Here is an 18139-nt window from a genome sequence, read left to right as displayed (position 1 = left end):
GTGGAATCGATTTCCTTAGGATGAAGTCCAAGAGTTTTATAAAAGGAACGGTGCAAGGATGCATATTGTAAATTATTATTTGTTTATATTATTCTTTCATGGAGATCGATGAGAGGATCAGGCCAAATAGGTAGAAACATGTTTTTAATTATAGTGTTTTTATTTGTGAGTTTTATGAGTTTTTATTATGTTTTATATTTATTTATTTGGAAAACCAACAGCTTTAATTATCTTATATATATAACAAAACAAATAAGCCAATTACAGGTTTTCACAAGTAGCATCACAGTAAGTGAAAAAAGATTTTCAAACATAAAATGAGTAGTAATTTAATGTAAATTCAAAAGAAATTAAAAAATACTACGAATTATTTCGAAAGCAAACGCCGTACGTCATTAAGATTATTTGCAAATAAATTTATGTTAAATGATTTTTTATTACATTAAAATTATCAAAAGTTCGCCATAAATATGAATTTTGCAAATTTAAATCTTGTCTTCTATGTAAACAGGGTTAAGGTAATAAATAAAACACAAAATCATCTATCGTCCGGTGTATTTGTAATAGGAGTTGTAAGTCTGATATATCTGTTGGAAGAGCATGCGCGACGGAAGGTTCCTCATGAGGAAGCCAATGGCGTGCGAATCCAGCAGCTGCAGCAAGCCGAGTACGCAGTTCTGGAGGTGGAACTTCACCCGGGGAGTCACCGGGCTCCGCTGGAAGTTGGCCATGGTGTCGGCGATCAGGTACGACGCGATACGGGAGAGATCGTGCTTTTCATTCTTGACCATCGACTGGGTTAACCTTGTGAAAACATTTTAAATGGTAATTAAAGTCCTTAAAATGTAACATGATTAGAATGACAGTTGTCAGAAAAAGTGACGATATAACTTTGTAGTAGCGTCAAAGGAGTTATTTATATTGACACACGAAAAATCATTTGTATTTGGCGTGTTAATTTATTTTTTTAATACAATGCTTGAAACATAATTCAACATTAATCAATAAAATCAGCTTTAAAACTAAAAAAAAAAACTAAACTAAACCTAATTATTAACGACGTTCTTACAAGGTTACATCATTTTGCCAAAACGTTAGAGATGGGACAAATTGATCGAGTAAAAAATAATTGATTTGATGTTGTTCATGAAAAAGGTATAAATGTCTCATTTATTGGTGAATAATTGTGTTAAACACACTATAATAGGCTTGTTTTTGCGTTTTTTATATCAATTTTCGGAAACAGAGTTTCATGATTGCATGAAATAACTGATAAAATCGATTTGATCAGTGATCAGTAATTTCCCATCACTAATGAAATCAGAAAAGAAAACTTGAGTACTTTGGGCATGTGATGAGAGGCGAAAAATATAAAATTTTACAAGTCATTCTACAGGGAAGGATTGAAGGGAGACGCAGTGCAGGTAGAAGGCGCATCTCTTGGCTTAAGAACTTGCGCGACTGGTTCCATTGCAGCACTCAGTCCTTGTTCAGGGCAGCTGCCAATAAAGTAAGAATCGCAATGATGATTTCCAACCTCCATCGGGGAGAGGAACCATAAGAAGAAGAAGAAGAAATGAAATCAGTTGGACAGCTGTCATTCTAATCAAGCTATATTTTAAGGACTATAGGGACAGTTTCTTATTAGAATGGGAATTGGAAGTTACATAGAAAAATAGTTTAAGGTAATATTATTTCACAATAATTGTCTTGTCATAGTGCTCTTCATAAAAGGGAATATCCACTTTGTTCATCGTCAAGCACATTATCACGAACTGTTTCATGGAATTGTATTTCCCATCTCCTTACCATTGAATCACATATTACATGTTCTCCGTACACTGTGACGAAAATGTACAGAAAATAATTGCAACCAATCTTTCTGAATTCGTCTGTAGCTAACGCATCTACCAATGTCGTTTTTTCTACGTTGTCTTCCGTGACAGTGTTTTAAGTTATTTAAATTCATGCCGATCCAATGTCTCTAGACATCCTATTAATCTTTGATTCACAGAGTCCCCTTTTTTTATCCTAGTATATTATTTATTAAATATATCTTGATGGGGTGGCAATAATGCCATACAGATAGCGCCACGTTATATATTAAAAAAATATATATATATGGTCTAAGTCAATAACAACAGTTACATGAAGAAACATAAATATAAGAAACTGAACAAAAAGAACATAAAACTATGTAGCAAAGACAAACAAGGGCAAAACAATAATGGTATACAATATATTCATAAAAACGAAAGGCATAAGACTTCGAGCTAAACCATGCCAATCCAACTTTATCCCACACTGTTTTAGTCGCAAAGAGATCTACGAAAAGCCGGAACATCTATCCCAAAGAATTCCAAGTCGTGTGATGAATTGACTAATCTTCACATTCTGGACATTGGGGCATAAAAACCAAAGTTGCTCTTAGAAGATTTTGACTTCTGGTGGTATAGTCTAGTTGATTCAATATTAATGAATCTGGGGTTAAGATGTTGTAATCCATAAATTAATCATTTTCATTGTCCAGTCATGTTCTAGTGTTGTAGCCTAGCCGGTGGTGATTGCTTTTGTGAATGAAGGATTACAGGTTTAGGAAGACAATTTCGCGTGAACTCTTAAATTTCATATAAAGTTTATATTTAAAGCACTAACTTTGTTGTTATTCATTATAATAAAATAAATAAAATAACTTTGTTTCTAACCACTAATTTTTAATTTTCACCGACCGGTTTCAAAGCAAACAAGCTTCTTTGTCAAGGTTTACGTAACTTAAATTTTATCTTAAATTTCAATTTAATTTTTATTTATCGATGAACAAATCGTTGCATGAACTCACAGATCTGTTGATGAATGTGCACTGGTTTAATGTTCTTCGCATTAAGAAAACAAATTACCGACCTCATCTAACAAGCTGTGGGGTTTTAAAATTTTTTTTGGCATTTCAAACAAGCACCATAAAGCGTACAAAACAGTCAGCTAACTCAAAATGGCATTCACTCCTTTTCAATAGGTCAGGGTAAGTACCATGCATGAGCATAACTACTTTGGTAGAAATACAAACAGAACTTACGTTTTGTGTAAAATATTAAAGAGAAAAAACATATAAAAAAATTACTTTTCTAAGCTCAGAGCCATCTTCACTAAAGCCTCTATTTCCTCCGGATCCTTGAGTTTGTCAGCGTGACTTCTTGTACTCAAACATTTCATCAGCTTCCTGTAGCCTTGGAGAAAACATGGCCATCTGAAAACATCATTCAATATTTACAGTACCATCTTTGTTATCTAGAACCAGGGTGTGGTCCCGTGGCTAGTGTCGAACCCAACTATAACATAACTTGGTTCCTATTTTCTGATGATTGAAAATGGCCCCGAAATTGGAATATTTTGGTAAATTATAAGGGCGGAAATACATATTTATTATAGATTGATTTGATGATTTTTGATGATGGATTTACCGACGTTTGCGGGAGATTCTATGAATCCTATGTGAAAAATAAATTGAAATTAAAAAATTTAAAAGAAAACTTCTTTGGCCACACGGCGTGCATATACATATTCAAAAGCTTGGCAGTGAATGAGTCTAATTCTTCACATTTAAAAGTGAAACGCTCATTCGGCTAAACCCGGAGAAAAATAATATTATAATTTTTTATTTCATTGGAAAGCCAACAGACATTTATAAATGTGTAAGATACAACATATCATAAAGTCCAATTAGAGGCTTCCACATAATATTGTTATTGTTAATGTTGTCACATAAAAATTATAAATAACATAAAATCATTATCATTTCGTTATCAGAACCACTAAAGATTTCAAAGATATAGGTGCACTTAAAATAATGTACACGTCACTTGTAAGAAGCATTTTGGAGTACAACTCTACAATCTGGGCTCCTCATTATTCTAGGCACCAATATTGTATTGAAAAGGTCCAAAATAAGTTTTTACGATTTATTAATTTTAAATTAGGTGTTGGTATTGAATTTTTAAATTATAATATGTTGCTGTTTATTTTGAAATTATTAAGACTTAGCGATAGGAGAGTTATAACTGATTTATTAAATTTATATAAAATAATCCATTCTAAAAATTGCAGGGGTGTCAAACCCCTGCAATTTTATCATTAATTAATTTTAATGTACCGAAAAGGACAACTCGGCAAACCTACCAATACTGTGGAAACAATACTTCGACATTATATGGTAAAAATGCAGTCATCAATAGACTTCACTCTCTAGGCAATGAGTACCAGGGCGTTGGGTGACTCATTTCACATGAAATTTAGTACATATAGAACGACTCTTCTCCTTTATTTCATTGGTAATAGTTCTAGGTAACTATTTGTTACTATTGTTAAGAATTGTTTTAAACTTCTTTATTAGTGTTATTTTTTCTTTTTTTTTGGTGAATTAATTTATATATAATACAAAATATTTCTCTTCACCTTATTTAAAAAAAATCATCATATATTTTTGTACATAAATATATACTATTTACCTAAGTATTAGTTTTAAATAATAATACATATAAATATATATATATATATATATTTTTATGTTATTCAAAATTGTTTTCTTCGTTTTTTTTAACTGGTTCAAAGTATTTCTAATACCAAATTTATTTATTTTTATCGATAATTCAATAACTGGTAATATTTTATTATTTTATATAGTTTATCTTTTTTAGACTTTCTTAATTTGTTAATTAGGAATATTGTTTTAAATGCTCTGTATTACTTATGCTTACATGAATGTATATTTAATTGTATTTGAAACTAATATGTAAAAGGCACTAAGTGCCGTTTATTTAAAAAAAAATAAAAAAAATAATGATACACAACTTATAATATTACTAAAAATGTAAATGTAATACATATTATTAAAAATATATCTACTTTTGAATGTTGGTCACACAGTTGCACATTATGATATATAATACGACTATAGTTGACCATACAGTGTACATTTATTATGTGCCTACATACAGAACTGCACATAACCTGCAAAATATAGGCTGCGGATTCAAGGCGCAACATCATAAGTTGAAGTTTTTTTGGAAATTACATTTTTAAAGGAAATTAAATATATGTTATTAATATCAATACAATTTAATTTCTGATTACACTTATTGCAGGTTCTATTTACAAATGAATTTTGAAAAGTTAATTATAGTTCTCACCTGTCCTGCAACAATTCAGAGCGATGAATGAGAAGCGCGTTGGTTAACATGACGCATTTCTCAAATGTGATGGTGAAGACTTTCAGCGATGCGGGATTGCCGTACGCCTGACAAGTCTCCATGTCGAAGGTCACGATAACTGGCAACTGGATGATGATGTCAATCAGAGAACTTGATAGAACCATCTGGAAGATTCCAACATATTTTTAACACTTTTCAAGAGATTCGCAGTAATTTGTTTTGCCGTTTTTTACTTATGCAGAAGTGCATTTATTAATTATATTTAGAGCGAGTCATTATTTTTGCTACCCACTGACTTTTTGATGGGACACAATTTTTTTAAACAGGTTTGTTTTACAGGCATACATAATAATTATATTACAATACATTTGTTAATTAACATTTCCTATTTTCTAAGGAAGAAATCAGAAGGAGAATAATGGCTACCAACCGTTGCTACTACGCGCTTCAGAAATCACACTACAAACTAATGAGAAAAAATACTAAGATAATACTGTACAAAACTCTGATCAAACCAATCCTGACATGCCTCCGAAACCTGTGTTATGATAAAGTATATTGAGGGAACCATTGCAGCTTTCGATAGAAGAAGCCTCAGAGTTGTCTATGGCCCTGTGAGAGAAAACAACAATTGGCCTCGTCGCTTCGATATGATCTACTCCATCAAAGCTGGCCATATAATTATAATGGACGACGAAAACCTCTAACTCTCTGTGTGCCACAAGGACGACGGAGACCAGGAAGGTCCAAAATGCGATGGGTGGGCCGCATCAGTGCAGATACGACAACGTTGTAAGTGAGGAGCTGGAGAGGAAGGACAGCAGACCAGCTAGAGTGGAGGAGACTTCTGGATACAGCCAGGGCTGTCAATCTTATGATGATGATGATGATGATGATAAGGTACTATGGAGATATTTTTCAGTTCTTTCTTTTTTTTTAAAGATCTTCCATGCGAATAATGGCTTTTGGGAGATCACTGAATAGTCTTGGAATATAAAAAAAATGTTATTCGATCTCTGAAGTAATTTATAATTCGGAGAACGACCGGGGAACTCTTACTTTTTAATCTAATGTTGGTGTTTGTCGGAAATTACTTTTTCATATTCCAGGTCAACAAAGTGATGTAAAATTAAAATTGAAGTCACAAAGTTGTTTTACCAGCAGGACATCACAAAATTAAAAAAAATAAATTAATATACACATTCGTCCACATGTTTCGCCTCGGTACAATCCCACCTAACAGTCTCACCTGAATATCATAAACTATATCGTATTTTATCTTATAACATTTACCTTTTTCGTAGTGACACACTCGACCATGATTTCAAAATACGCCGCCATAATTTCCAAGTTCTCCTTGGAGACGATTTTAGTTTCCTTCTTCTCTTCAGCCGAAACCTCTTCTTCATCATCCACAGGGTTCCCCGACAACCTGGCGTACTCTCCCTGCTGTGATGAGGTGGTCTTTCGCAGCCAGAAGTAAAAGGTGTTACACATCTGCTTCACTGAGTTCGACCGCGTGTCATTTTTTCCGCCCGGTTTTAGGTTACAATTCAGAAAACACGACCATATCATTTTTGTCACTTGTATCGGACGATTCGATGACTTTTCACCTTTTGTTACATCTTCAGACTGAAATAAGAATATTAACCCTTCAAATCAAATAATTTACGCAAAAGAAACCACAAGGCCAATTATTATCGGTCTCAAAGTTTTTACACTGTCTTGTTTTTTTAAATTCCTTTTAAAAAATTAGTTTTAATATTTTGGCTATAAAATTTTTATTTCTACAGCATGTTTTAAGCAAAATGTTAAAATTCATTTCGGACATTCAGCGGCATATAAATTTTACTACAAATATACTGTAGAAATGAAATATTTACAACTAAAATACTCTTCCTTCAAAAAAGGACAAAAGAAAATAATTCCATAAAAAAAAAAATATTTTTAAAATATCCGTACAAAAAATCACAAATGACTTACTGTGAAATTGTTGAAGTTAAGTAATTGCTTCATAACAAATTGACTGAAAAATTTTTGGTCGCAGATTTCGAAAATCAGCTTCACATTATCTATGCTCAAGTTTGACAGTTCGTTCCAACTCGCCCCGTTTTTGTCCATAGAGTTTTGAAGGAAAAAAGTAGTTGCGTGCCAAATTTGAATGTAGAAATTGCTTTGATCTGCCATGGCGGGATTCTTTACAAAATGTTTCTGATTTTTCAGGACAGTGTTGATGAATAAGGTTGCGCCCTTCAAGTGGTGGAGGCTTGTATTGGGATCCAATAAAGCTGCCAACTAGAAACATGAACATATGCATGCGGTCAAATTTAGAACTAAAATTAATATATCGTTGGAGACATGGCAATATGAGCTACAGAAATGGGTGTATAATGATGATGAATTACAGTAAAACCCCTGTTTTACGTTTTTCAAAGAAGCAACAAAAAAAAGTGTAAAACTGAGGAACTAAGAATGTTTAAATAATTTTATCTAGGTACTTAACCTTAAAAACACGAAAATAATGATTTAAATTTGCATAAAATGCATACGATTTTTCCCTTGAATATTGGAAAATTTTATTTATATGGTATCACTCTTTTTAGTATGACACCACGAAATTTTAATTGTCATTTACATCGCGGCAAAACTGTTTCACACTTTTATGATAACTGTTTAAACTATCTCCTTTTCACATCATGTTTATAACATCAAATAATATTTCTATTGCCAATTTTTTTAACTTTCTGCATAGTAATTTACTGATGTAAAGACTTTATTCTTCCTAAACATGCGTCAACTGCAAGTCACTATTTAGTAAAATGTCAAAATTAGACACTTAAACAAAATGGTCAATTACACTGCACCTACTTTGAATTTAGTTTGATACAATAATTTACACATTTTTTTATTTACAAGCGGGGAATGAGTTATAGAAAAATTTCGACATAAAACGGGGGTTATGAAGAACGTTATTTGGGGGAATATTTGAATGAGAATGTATGGAAAAAATGGGACCTAAATATTTCGGTGTAGAAAGCGGGAAAACATAAAATCGAGGTACGTAAAAACGAGGTTTTACTGTATACATAAAATTCAATTTACAATATGGAAGCTAAAATTTTAGCAACACCATGAAGCTACATCTTCTTCTTGCGCCCTATCGGGTGTTCCCGACATTGGCAATCACTTTTAAAAAGGCCTGAGTCTTGCGCTGCCTGGAACAACTCCCCCATACACCTCATTCTGGTCCAGTCTATTCTGTTGTTGTGCCAAGACGTTTGCCTTCTGCCAGGTCCACGTTGTCCCTCAATCTTGCCCATTAGTATATGTTGGAGAATTTTATACTTGTCTTCACGCAGGATGTGACCCAGATTGGAAATCTTACAGACCTTAATACATTTTAACATAGCTCTCCTCAGGACCTCTACAATGCAACCAAATCTGTCCACAGTATATAAATCATTCTTCTGTGAAATCTCTTCTCGAAGGTCTCCAACCGGTTCATAGTGTGAGCTTTCAATGTCCAAGTTTCTGAGCTATTCAACAGAACAGACCAAACATAGCATTTCTCCATTCTCTGCTAAAGTTTTAAATTCAATTTATCATTGAAGAATATTGTTTTCATTTTGTTGAATGTGCTACGGGCCATTTCGATCGTGCATTTCACCTCCACATCTGGGTCTACAGACTTTGTAATAATATGGTAAAGTTATGCAGCATAGAAAATAACAAAACGAGCGCTTTAAATATTAATGAAAAAGTATTTACTTACCGATACATTTGAAAACAGCGCTAAGCCTTTGGTCAAACATTTCAGCATTTTTATATCATCCTCTTGCATTGAGTCACATTTTCCAGCAATCAAAATAGTAAACGCTTCTATAATATTTAACAAGACTAATTTTAAATCTTCTCCAATCACCGAATCCAACTGAACAAGCTGACTCTGGTCAAGTAAACTTTTGTTCAAATCTACCGATGTTATTTCATTTTCAGTTTCCATTGACTTATGTTCTTTTTTATTTAAAAGATGTTTCCATTTAACAGCTTCGAAAACATCAGAAATAACACCTTTGATATTGTTCAAACTCTTCACTAACACAGTCTTAATTTCTGTTGGCAAATTAGACTTTTTATAATTGAACAAAGTGATATACAAAATGGCGGAAATTTGAAAGCCATTATTTTTTATACAATCTTTTTCTGATAGATGTACACCATCTTTTAGATACTTAACAATCTGCTTAAACTCTTTAAAAGAGTCTTTTGTAATTAATCGTTCAAATAACTGTTTTAAAATTTTGTAAGCAAACTCACTTTTACCGCTGGTTTCATTTGTCAAATCCAAAAAACTGTTTTCAAAAACGAAGTTTAGCGGAAAGAGTTCTAAAATGTTTGGTGATTTGTACGACAGTTCAAATATTCTGAGAATAATTGTATCGCATTTTAAATCAATATCTTCAAAGATTACTTTTAAATCGTCTGTATTATTATTTTTCATCATAATTTTGATAGCAAGCAGAGAAAATAAAGCAGTAAACTGGAAATTTTCATTTAAATATTCAATTGGAATTGCATTCATAAGATCTACAATCTGTATAGTTTTTTCTATGGATATTGATTTTTTCACAAAATGGCATTTGCCTATGGATGCCATATACTTGTTGAAATCATCAATTTCATTTTCAAAAAATGTCTTTATTTTAAAATCTTCTGATTCCGAAGCTTGAAAAATAGATTTGTAACTTTTCATTGCTTTTTCACTGTCTAAAAGTGACCATAGATTCCTTATGCACTCCACCAAAATCATAGACAGTATTTTTTTATTATTTGCTACGCTTTCTTTTTTTAAAATTCCATAGAGCGCATCATCATCTTGACTTTTATGTTTATCGCTGAGGATTATGGAAACTATTTTGTTTGCTGCCATTTTGATTTCAGATTCTGTCAAATTTGAAAACAGAGAATTGCAATGGAAATCGCTAACAGATAAAAACTCCCAAAATTCTTCCAAATCGTTTAAGGCATAACTTCTCATTTCTTTGATATCCATAGATGAAGTGTAATGGATGTCAAGTGTTATGATCTTTTGAAGTATGAGAGAGTTCTGAAAAAAATATAAATAAAAGCTGAATACAATAAAGACAAAAAAATTGTGACAATTATGGGTTTAAAATTAATAAAACACGATTTTTATTTTTGTATTTAAAAATAAAAAAAATTAGACACGGCTTAAAAATAATTTCAAATTTTTATGCTTCTCCTTATATACAAATCCGGTAGATAGTTGTTTACAAACATTTGGACATACTCAAAATATTATTTAGTACTCTATTTCAGCTTTATGCTCTAGTGGTTATCGCATTTGCCTACTTATTTGGATAAGCCAGGATTAAAAATATATTCTCACATCCCACAGCATCTTCGAGATATGCACTGGTTAAAAAGCCCAGAGAGAATAAAATACAAGCTTTGCTGGACAGTATTCAAATCCCTTCATGAAATTACTCTAAGATACCTATCGGACCTTTGTATTAGGGAAAATACATGTCAAAGAAAACCTACTCTTAGGTCAGCATTCGATTAAGGCAGAAGAAAACTTGTCAAAATCCGGCGCTGCTCAAACACTAGATTCGGAGATCCCGCTTTTGCAGTTGCCGGCCCCTCTGCCTGAAACCTATTGCCTTCAAACTTACGTATCATCGATAGTCCCAGTCAGTTCAGATCCCAACTAAAATCTCACTTCTTTAGTTTATCATACCCGCAATTTTAAATCAGAAAATATAATATGTCACTTTAGTTTAGTTAGAATGTAAGTTTAAGTATACAATAATTGTATAACGCCTTTGAGGTGATTTTTCACAAAAATGCCGCTATATAAATCAGCCAACTATTAGTGTTATTATTTTTATGCTTGAAGCTCAGGTTGGACTAATGGATAGATCAACATTAAATATATATTTAAAAAAATATATTTTCAGTGTAACGTTTAATAGTCACTGGATTGGATCTGATGAAAAACGGGTGATTTTGACTTCATGTAACAAATGATTAAGATATGCTGTAATTGGAATATTAATGCAGTGTCCTATGCACCATTGGAAGCGGATAGAAGTGATTTGTCTAAGAATAGCCTTCTAACGTTTAGGACCTATGAAGTTTATTATTTATTCAATTTCTTATTCTTTTTGTCCAAATGCGCTCCAGCATCACCAGACGCCTCCAGAAGACCCTATCCCCAGCCAGCGTTCTCGCCTTATCCCGCGTCAATCCCAAAACCCAAACTTTATATAATTTTTAAAGCTTAAATTTTAGTGGTGTAATAAGTAGAACTCTCAGACGACCGTTTATTGTAGGAATAAAATGAAAAAAATACCATGGCATCAGTACACGAAGTGTTGTTCGTTCTCTTCACCAGTTTGAATATGTTTTTCCATTCCGAGGAGCCCAAATAAGAGTGAAGTAGAGAGAGATCACCGGGCTTACTGATTCTATCTGTTATGGTATCACAGCCAGGTAATGCCTCGGAGTAATATGGCTGATAACGACACATCAAAAGCTTGAGTTGCCCGTAACTGTGACACACTCGAAGAAACGAGTTTAAAATCTGCAATTCCTGTAACCAAATAATAATATAATAAGACATAAATAAATAATGAGAAAATATCTTCTATTTAATTCTGAACTCTCCAGTTACATGAGGGTAAGATAATCAGTTTTACGCTTCAGAATGAAATTGCTGAATTTTTTCTACCCCCTATAGAGTGATTAATTTGATGATTTTTTTTTAATGCGACGACATTTTGCTTTATACAATGGCCACACTGATGATTGAACGTCAAATGGTGTATAAAACTGCTTCAATAACGGAAATAAAACTAATACGGTTTGGTCAATTCAGCCTAATTAAGTGTTTTGGGTAATGCTTAAGGTCACAATAATGTTTTGAATGACAATCATCATGTTTGATTTCACGTGTTCATATTTTTTGGCGTTTAATTGTCAATGTGTCAATAAAAGAAGCAAAAATTAGTCGCATGGAAAAAATCAATATTCCCAAATTAACTACTCTCTAGGGGATAGAGAAGATTCATAATTGCACCCCAGGTGCCAGTCCAGGGACTATGAAATCTGTGTTGATAAGTCAACAAATATACTATAATATATTCGTTGACTTAACGTCCTTTGCCCTATCAACATAGAAATATTCTAGTGTAAAAACACATTTATGAAATAAATATTTTATTAACAAATTACAACAGGGATGGATAACATTTCAGAGAAGGGCATATGGAAGTCTAGGTATTTACAGGGTTTATGACCGATTATAGGTTGGTTTAAGTGGCCACTTTACACACTGTGTAACATTCACCATTTTGCCTATGTTTTTTTTTAATTTAATTTTTTTTATTTAAAAAAAAGAAGAAATATTTGCGTTCTTATGATTTTCCCAAATATTTAATTTTGAGGGCCATTTTCAACGAGTTGTAAATAACTCACTATTAGAAAATGGGAATCAAGTTGGGGTAGAGTAGGATTCGAACCACGGACCTTTGGTTCGTGAGTCCGAGACACTAGCCACAGGACCACAACCCGATTCAACATCTATAATTGAACATCTATATTCCTTCGATTCTTCCCTTCCAACTGTAGATAGTTGTGAGGTTAAAGAGTTGAAACCTTTATTGACGCGGGCGAGATTCACCTGATCGAATTATTTCACCAACATACAAGGCAACGCATGAAGATATTATTCTTGGACCAGGTGGATTTATCAAAAACGTTTTGAGTTTTCCCTAAGTTTTTAACACTATACAGTGTGTAATGTGAGACCACTGACAGGTCATAAGCCCTGTAGATGCCTAGACTTTTATATTTCCCTCTCTAAAATTTTCTTCATCTCTGTTGTAATATATTAATAGCTCCCTAGGGGGTTGAATCCAGTTCTTGTATATAAAAATTTGGACAAACTCAAAATATTGTTAAATAATGATGTAATAACTTATATTTACATATAAGTTATTAATTTAAAAAATACTTGGTACACATCCACTTATTTATTTTGACCAATTAGCGCTTTCACCCTCTAATGGGCATCTTCAGACTGGTGAATATTATACAGTGTAAGGGTAATTTATATAAAACTAAATATTATCTTAAGTGTAGGTACATTTAAAAATAAGTTGAAAAAATACAATACGAAATATTTCAATGGAACAGAGTGAGACAAATTATTGAAACATGTGTTGGCGGTATACTTTTAAGAGAATATTCTATTATATGAAAAATATTTATTGTTTTATTACAATGTACAGGGTCTAACTAAGGGGGCTAATAAGGGTGAGTTTTTAAATTCTATCTGTTGAAGTGTACCAAGTATTTTTAAAATTAATAACTTATATGTAAATATAAGTTATTACATCGTTACAATGGAATTCCACCAAGAATTGTCAATAAATAATTTAAATGAAAAAATTGTTGAATAATCTATCAATTTAACAAAAAATTCATAATATAAAGCCTAAGATCGATTATAAATGATCAAAATACGCTGCAATTTGAGTACCAATGCACCACTCGTTGTGGGTAGGGAAATAATGATGATAAAAATAAATTGATAAATAGAGATTCAAGCAAAAGACTTGGACAACTTACCGCGGGAAAATTTAAGACCGCCTTTCCAAATTTGGAGAGAGTTTCTTTACCGAATTCGTCAAAAACCACGCTAAATTTCTTCACCACATTTTGAGGAATTCCTTGATCCGCCATCTTGCTGTGTTCCAGAAAGGAACAAATGCAGGAAGATACGAGTTCAGTTAACACGACAGTTGAAGGAGCTGAAAGTCAATTTGAGATGATTTATTGATTGTTTTGTTCGACGATGTTGTGAGTGATTAAACTGGTAATTGGCCTACGGAACTAAGTATTTACTACGCTTTTCATTTAATTAAATTAATAAAGAAATTTATAAGGAGCCTGGAATATCGTTTTGGCAACATTGAAAACGATTACGGCGCACCTTTGATCAATTTTAATATAGAATCACTACCAAAAAGGCGCCTTACATGTGATTTAATTTTTCTTTTCAAAATTCTCAATAATATAGTTGATTCGCCGTATCTTTTACAAAATATTGGTTTCCGTTGTCCTCTTCGCTATACTAGATTAAATTCCCTTTTTTATGTACCAACTTGTAAAAACAATTATACCCCGAATTCATTCATTAGACGTAGAAATTATAACGGACTCAGTATTGATGTAGACATTTTTAACGGCACGTTGCATTTGTACAGAAAATTTCTTCATGGGGTCGAGTGGTTTATGCTATGTATTTGTGCCGCATGTAATGCATATGTTTGTGTATGTTTTATATGTGCGTTCATGTGTGTGCGTGTATGGCTTGGAGTGTACATTCGGTATTTTCATTTATTACCTCCATGGAAAACACAAATGTCAACAATTATTCTTTTCTCACTTGAAATTCTTATTTATTTTTTGTCACATTTAATGTTTATATCTTCTGCATAATTTATGAAAACTTAATTGGTCTTTTTATGTTAAAAAATTGTTGTTTTTAATACTTATTATGTATGACTGTATGTTTTCTGAATAAAATAAAATAAAAATTAAAAATACATAAATAATAATAAAACATTTAAGGAGAAGCAGTAGGCTAGCGACCATGTGTGAGTTGGGTATTTAATATGATGCGCAAAAACACGTTTTTCATAGGTGGATGTATCAACAATACCTAAAGTGTTGTGACGTCTGTCTGGCTTCAATGTTAATTTCAAACTAAATTTATAAAACTAAGTTTGCGTTCGACAGTAAATAATTATTCACTCGATTTACTGAATACTAATTTATATAAAAATCGCGGGCGGCAAGATCTTGAAAACTAATCACTGTAACTCTCGTCCGACATAATTAATTATTTATTCACCATGTAATAAGTAACCATCAAACAGCAACTTCGTGTCTTCTGTCAATCTCTAAATGGGGTAGGAACTCCAACCCTCAACTACCAAACATAGCTTAACATTCAAATCACTAATAAGTACTGATCATTAAAATGAAAATAATTTTAGTATAGACAATTGTTTACTCACCCATTTGATTGCTTTCAAATTGAGAAATGCAATACAATTCCAATTGCTTATTTAACATAGTGAACAGATCTATGTTTTGCCAAGACATAAGCTCCGAACCAAGCTTGCCAAGACTACTGCAAACCTCTTCAGGAAACACATCTTCCTGACTTATGATTTTTTTATTCAACTTTGAAGCATCGCCGAGTTCTTCGATCACCTTAATTCTCTTGACAATTAGTTTGCTCTGTTCCTCATCTAAGCTCTCCAATTTCGCATGCAGGGAAGGCAGTAATTTCGGCAGAAAATCAGGGCCCCTGCATAATTTGAATTGAATCCCAAGAACTTTTTTCATAACAGAATTGTAAAGAGTTACAGCGCTTTTGTCGTTCTTTTTCTGTGTCATAATAACGGGCATAATCTTCGAAATATTCGGCTCCAAAATCGCCGGGTCCAAGTCGATAATCGATTGTATTATCAAGAGCATATTTTGTAATGGTATCGAATCGGTAAATAATAGTTTCAAAGTGGCTGTTTGTAAGAATGTTAAAAAATTTCTCTTGGATTCCAATTTTGATGAGTTGTTCCCGCCGGAAAACGCAATATTCAAATTGGCATTGTTTTCCGCAAGATATTTAATATTTTGAAGGTACAAGTCTGCAACGGTTTCCATAGATAGGTCAATCTTAGAAATATTACCTTTGATTTTGATGTAGTTTTGTTCGATGCCGAGGCAGAACGTAAGAATAACATTGAATGAGAAAATGAGGTACTCGTCGGTTTTTGAACAGTAGATGAAAAGTTTTATGAAATACTCCAAGCATTTTTTCGATTCTTCGCCATTTTTGTTAGAATGTTTCAAGAGGATGTCTACAACTTTGACAATTGTTCGCAGCGGTTCGCCCGTTTCTTCGATCAACGTCGTTAAACTGGAGCCTTTTATCAGAACAGTCAAATAATTTCTGTATAATTGTAATGACGGCAGCGGGAAAAGAATTGATTGGCAAATATTCAATGCTTTGTAAGAAAACTTCGACGAATATGTAAATTCTAAAACAGTGTGTAAAATCCCCGAATCAATAAAGGCGTTGACCAAGACTGCCTTTTTCCCGAAATTTTTCGTAAAATTTGACAAGTCTGTGAGGACCTGCTTAGCAAGGGAGTCAAATACATCAGTTGGAGTATTCTTCTCATCAGTATTTTTACAATTCTGTAGAATATTTTTTAGAATCAGATTTAAAAATGTAAAATATTCATCGATGAAGTGTTGGAAGTGAGAACTAATTGTCTGATTTTCGACAACACTAATTGAGCTTTCTAGTATTAAAATGTTTTCTCCATTATCCGGATCGCCTTTTGTTTCTTCTTTAGACGAAATCAGTTTGGTCAGAACCTAAAACAATAAAAAAGGATGTGCTATAATTAGTTTATTTTTTTTCAACAAATATTATCTCAAGAAGAAGAAGATCTCAACCACTTATTCTTTGTTTGCCCAATAAATGACTAAATGCCAACCTTTTTCAAGACTTTGGCTCCACTTATTTCCCTTCCTACAAATATCCAACTCATCTTAGCGAGCAGGAATCCATCTATTTACAACTTTTAGCTTAAATTAAAAAAAAAAAACGGAATCGATTTGTAGTGCTTTTTGTTTTTCTGAAATAACGCGTGAGACATCAGAGGTTGTTCTCTGTTAGTTCTTTCGATTGGTTTGTTTGCGGTAAGCCAACCCGATATCCTTTACAGCTCTCATGTCATTGGTTGGTTCATATGAACCAGTGACGTCGATCAAAAGTAGTGCGTTTTTAGGAAAATATTTTTTATTATCTTTTTTGTGTATTTGCAAGAAACTTTACGGTACAATTTAATGCTTTTATTTTTACTACAATGAAAACATTTTTTGTATCTAATTTCCTGTAGGGCTGAAGTTCCTAATTATGTTTGATTTTGTATACTTTTAAATTATGACACGTGTACTGTATGTTTCCTGAATAAACTGAAAAATCCTCAACTCTTCCATCTGTTGATTTTTGAGAAATAAAATAGCTGAAACGTTTAACACAATTGTACCTTTATCAAACACTTAAATAAATATATTTTTACCTGTAACAACTTTGTTTTGAAGGATGTAGTAAAGTTTTTATAATTTATTGGCATCCGTAAACAATTCTTCAGTGATGTCAGGCAGTCGCGTCTTTCTTTATCGTCTTGAATTTGGGTTATTCGAGAACATATCCAATCTAAAACCACTTCTTCCCGGTTCAAGGCGGGGAAAAACGGCGATGACAAAACATCTTCAGCTAGACGGAGCCGTTTATTCAGTGGTTCATCAGCGATATCCAATCGACGCTTTAATTCTGTAGCGAAAACATAAAAATAAATAAATTTGAGAGGTTATGTTATGATTACACATGCTAGATTGTTTTCGTGAATGTAATGTTCAGCGTCACATAGAATAATGAGAGTAATTTAAACAAAATATTAGAAAAACGTTTAAGAATATTACTTCCGTTTTACATGATAACAATTTAAAAAAAATTACCTGCCCCAAGTGACATTTTAAAACTTCAAAATTCAAAACCACACGTGAACTCATCCATAGAAATAATATTCTGAATTCTGACAATTGACAATTCTCATTCTGACATTTTTTGTACCCCGTTCGTTCAGATTAAATATAATAACGAGGCGCTTTTGAACCCTTCATAAAAAGACACAAATTATGTGTTTTGTTGATATCACATACAATATTAATAAAATGACATTTCTGTGCAAGGCGACGCTTTTCCATTTTAAGCCAAGTGCTTACTTTGGATATTGTAAAATATGTGAACATGCTGCTAGTAG

At 32.6% G+C, this 18139-nt stretch overlaps 1 protein-coding gene across 1 annotated transcript; it reads right to left on the bottom strand.

Annotated features, from left to right (window-relative positions):
* Nucleotides 1-538: 538 nt before the first annotated feature.
* Nucleotides 539-17952, bottom strand: LOC148274958 (uncharacterized). Its single transcript, XM_088236366.1, has 11 exons — nucleotides 17835-17952; nucleotides 17396-17649; nucleotides 15314-16685; nucleotides 13860-14041; nucleotides 11581-11820; nucleotides 8977-10311; nucleotides 7188-7499; nucleotides 6498-6836; nucleotides 5184-5368; nucleotides 3119-3244; nucleotides 539-804 (listed from the first exon to the last, which is right to left on the bottom strand). The coding sequence occupies exons 1-11, from the start codon at nucleotides 17848-17850 to the stop codon at nucleotides 543-545; spliced, it is 4623 nt and encodes a 1540-aa protein (XP_088092492.1). The 5' UTR covers nucleotides 17851-17952; the 3' UTR covers nucleotides 539-542.
* Between the last annotated feature and the right edge of the window lie 187 nt (nucleotides 17953-18139).

Source organism: Micrasema longulum, unplaced genomic scaffold (genome assembly GCF_059751315.1).
Source record: "Micrasema longulum isolate JH-2025_06_02 unplaced genomic scaffold, ASM5975131v1 h1tg001544l, whole genome shotgun sequence".
In the NCBI taxonomy this organism is placed as follows: Eukaryota; Metazoa; Arthropoda; class Insecta; order Trichoptera; family Brachycentridae; genus Micrasema; species Micrasema longulum.
The sequence above is the reverse complement of the archived record's forward strand: the minus strand, read 5'-3'. Positions and strand labels throughout refer to the sequence as shown.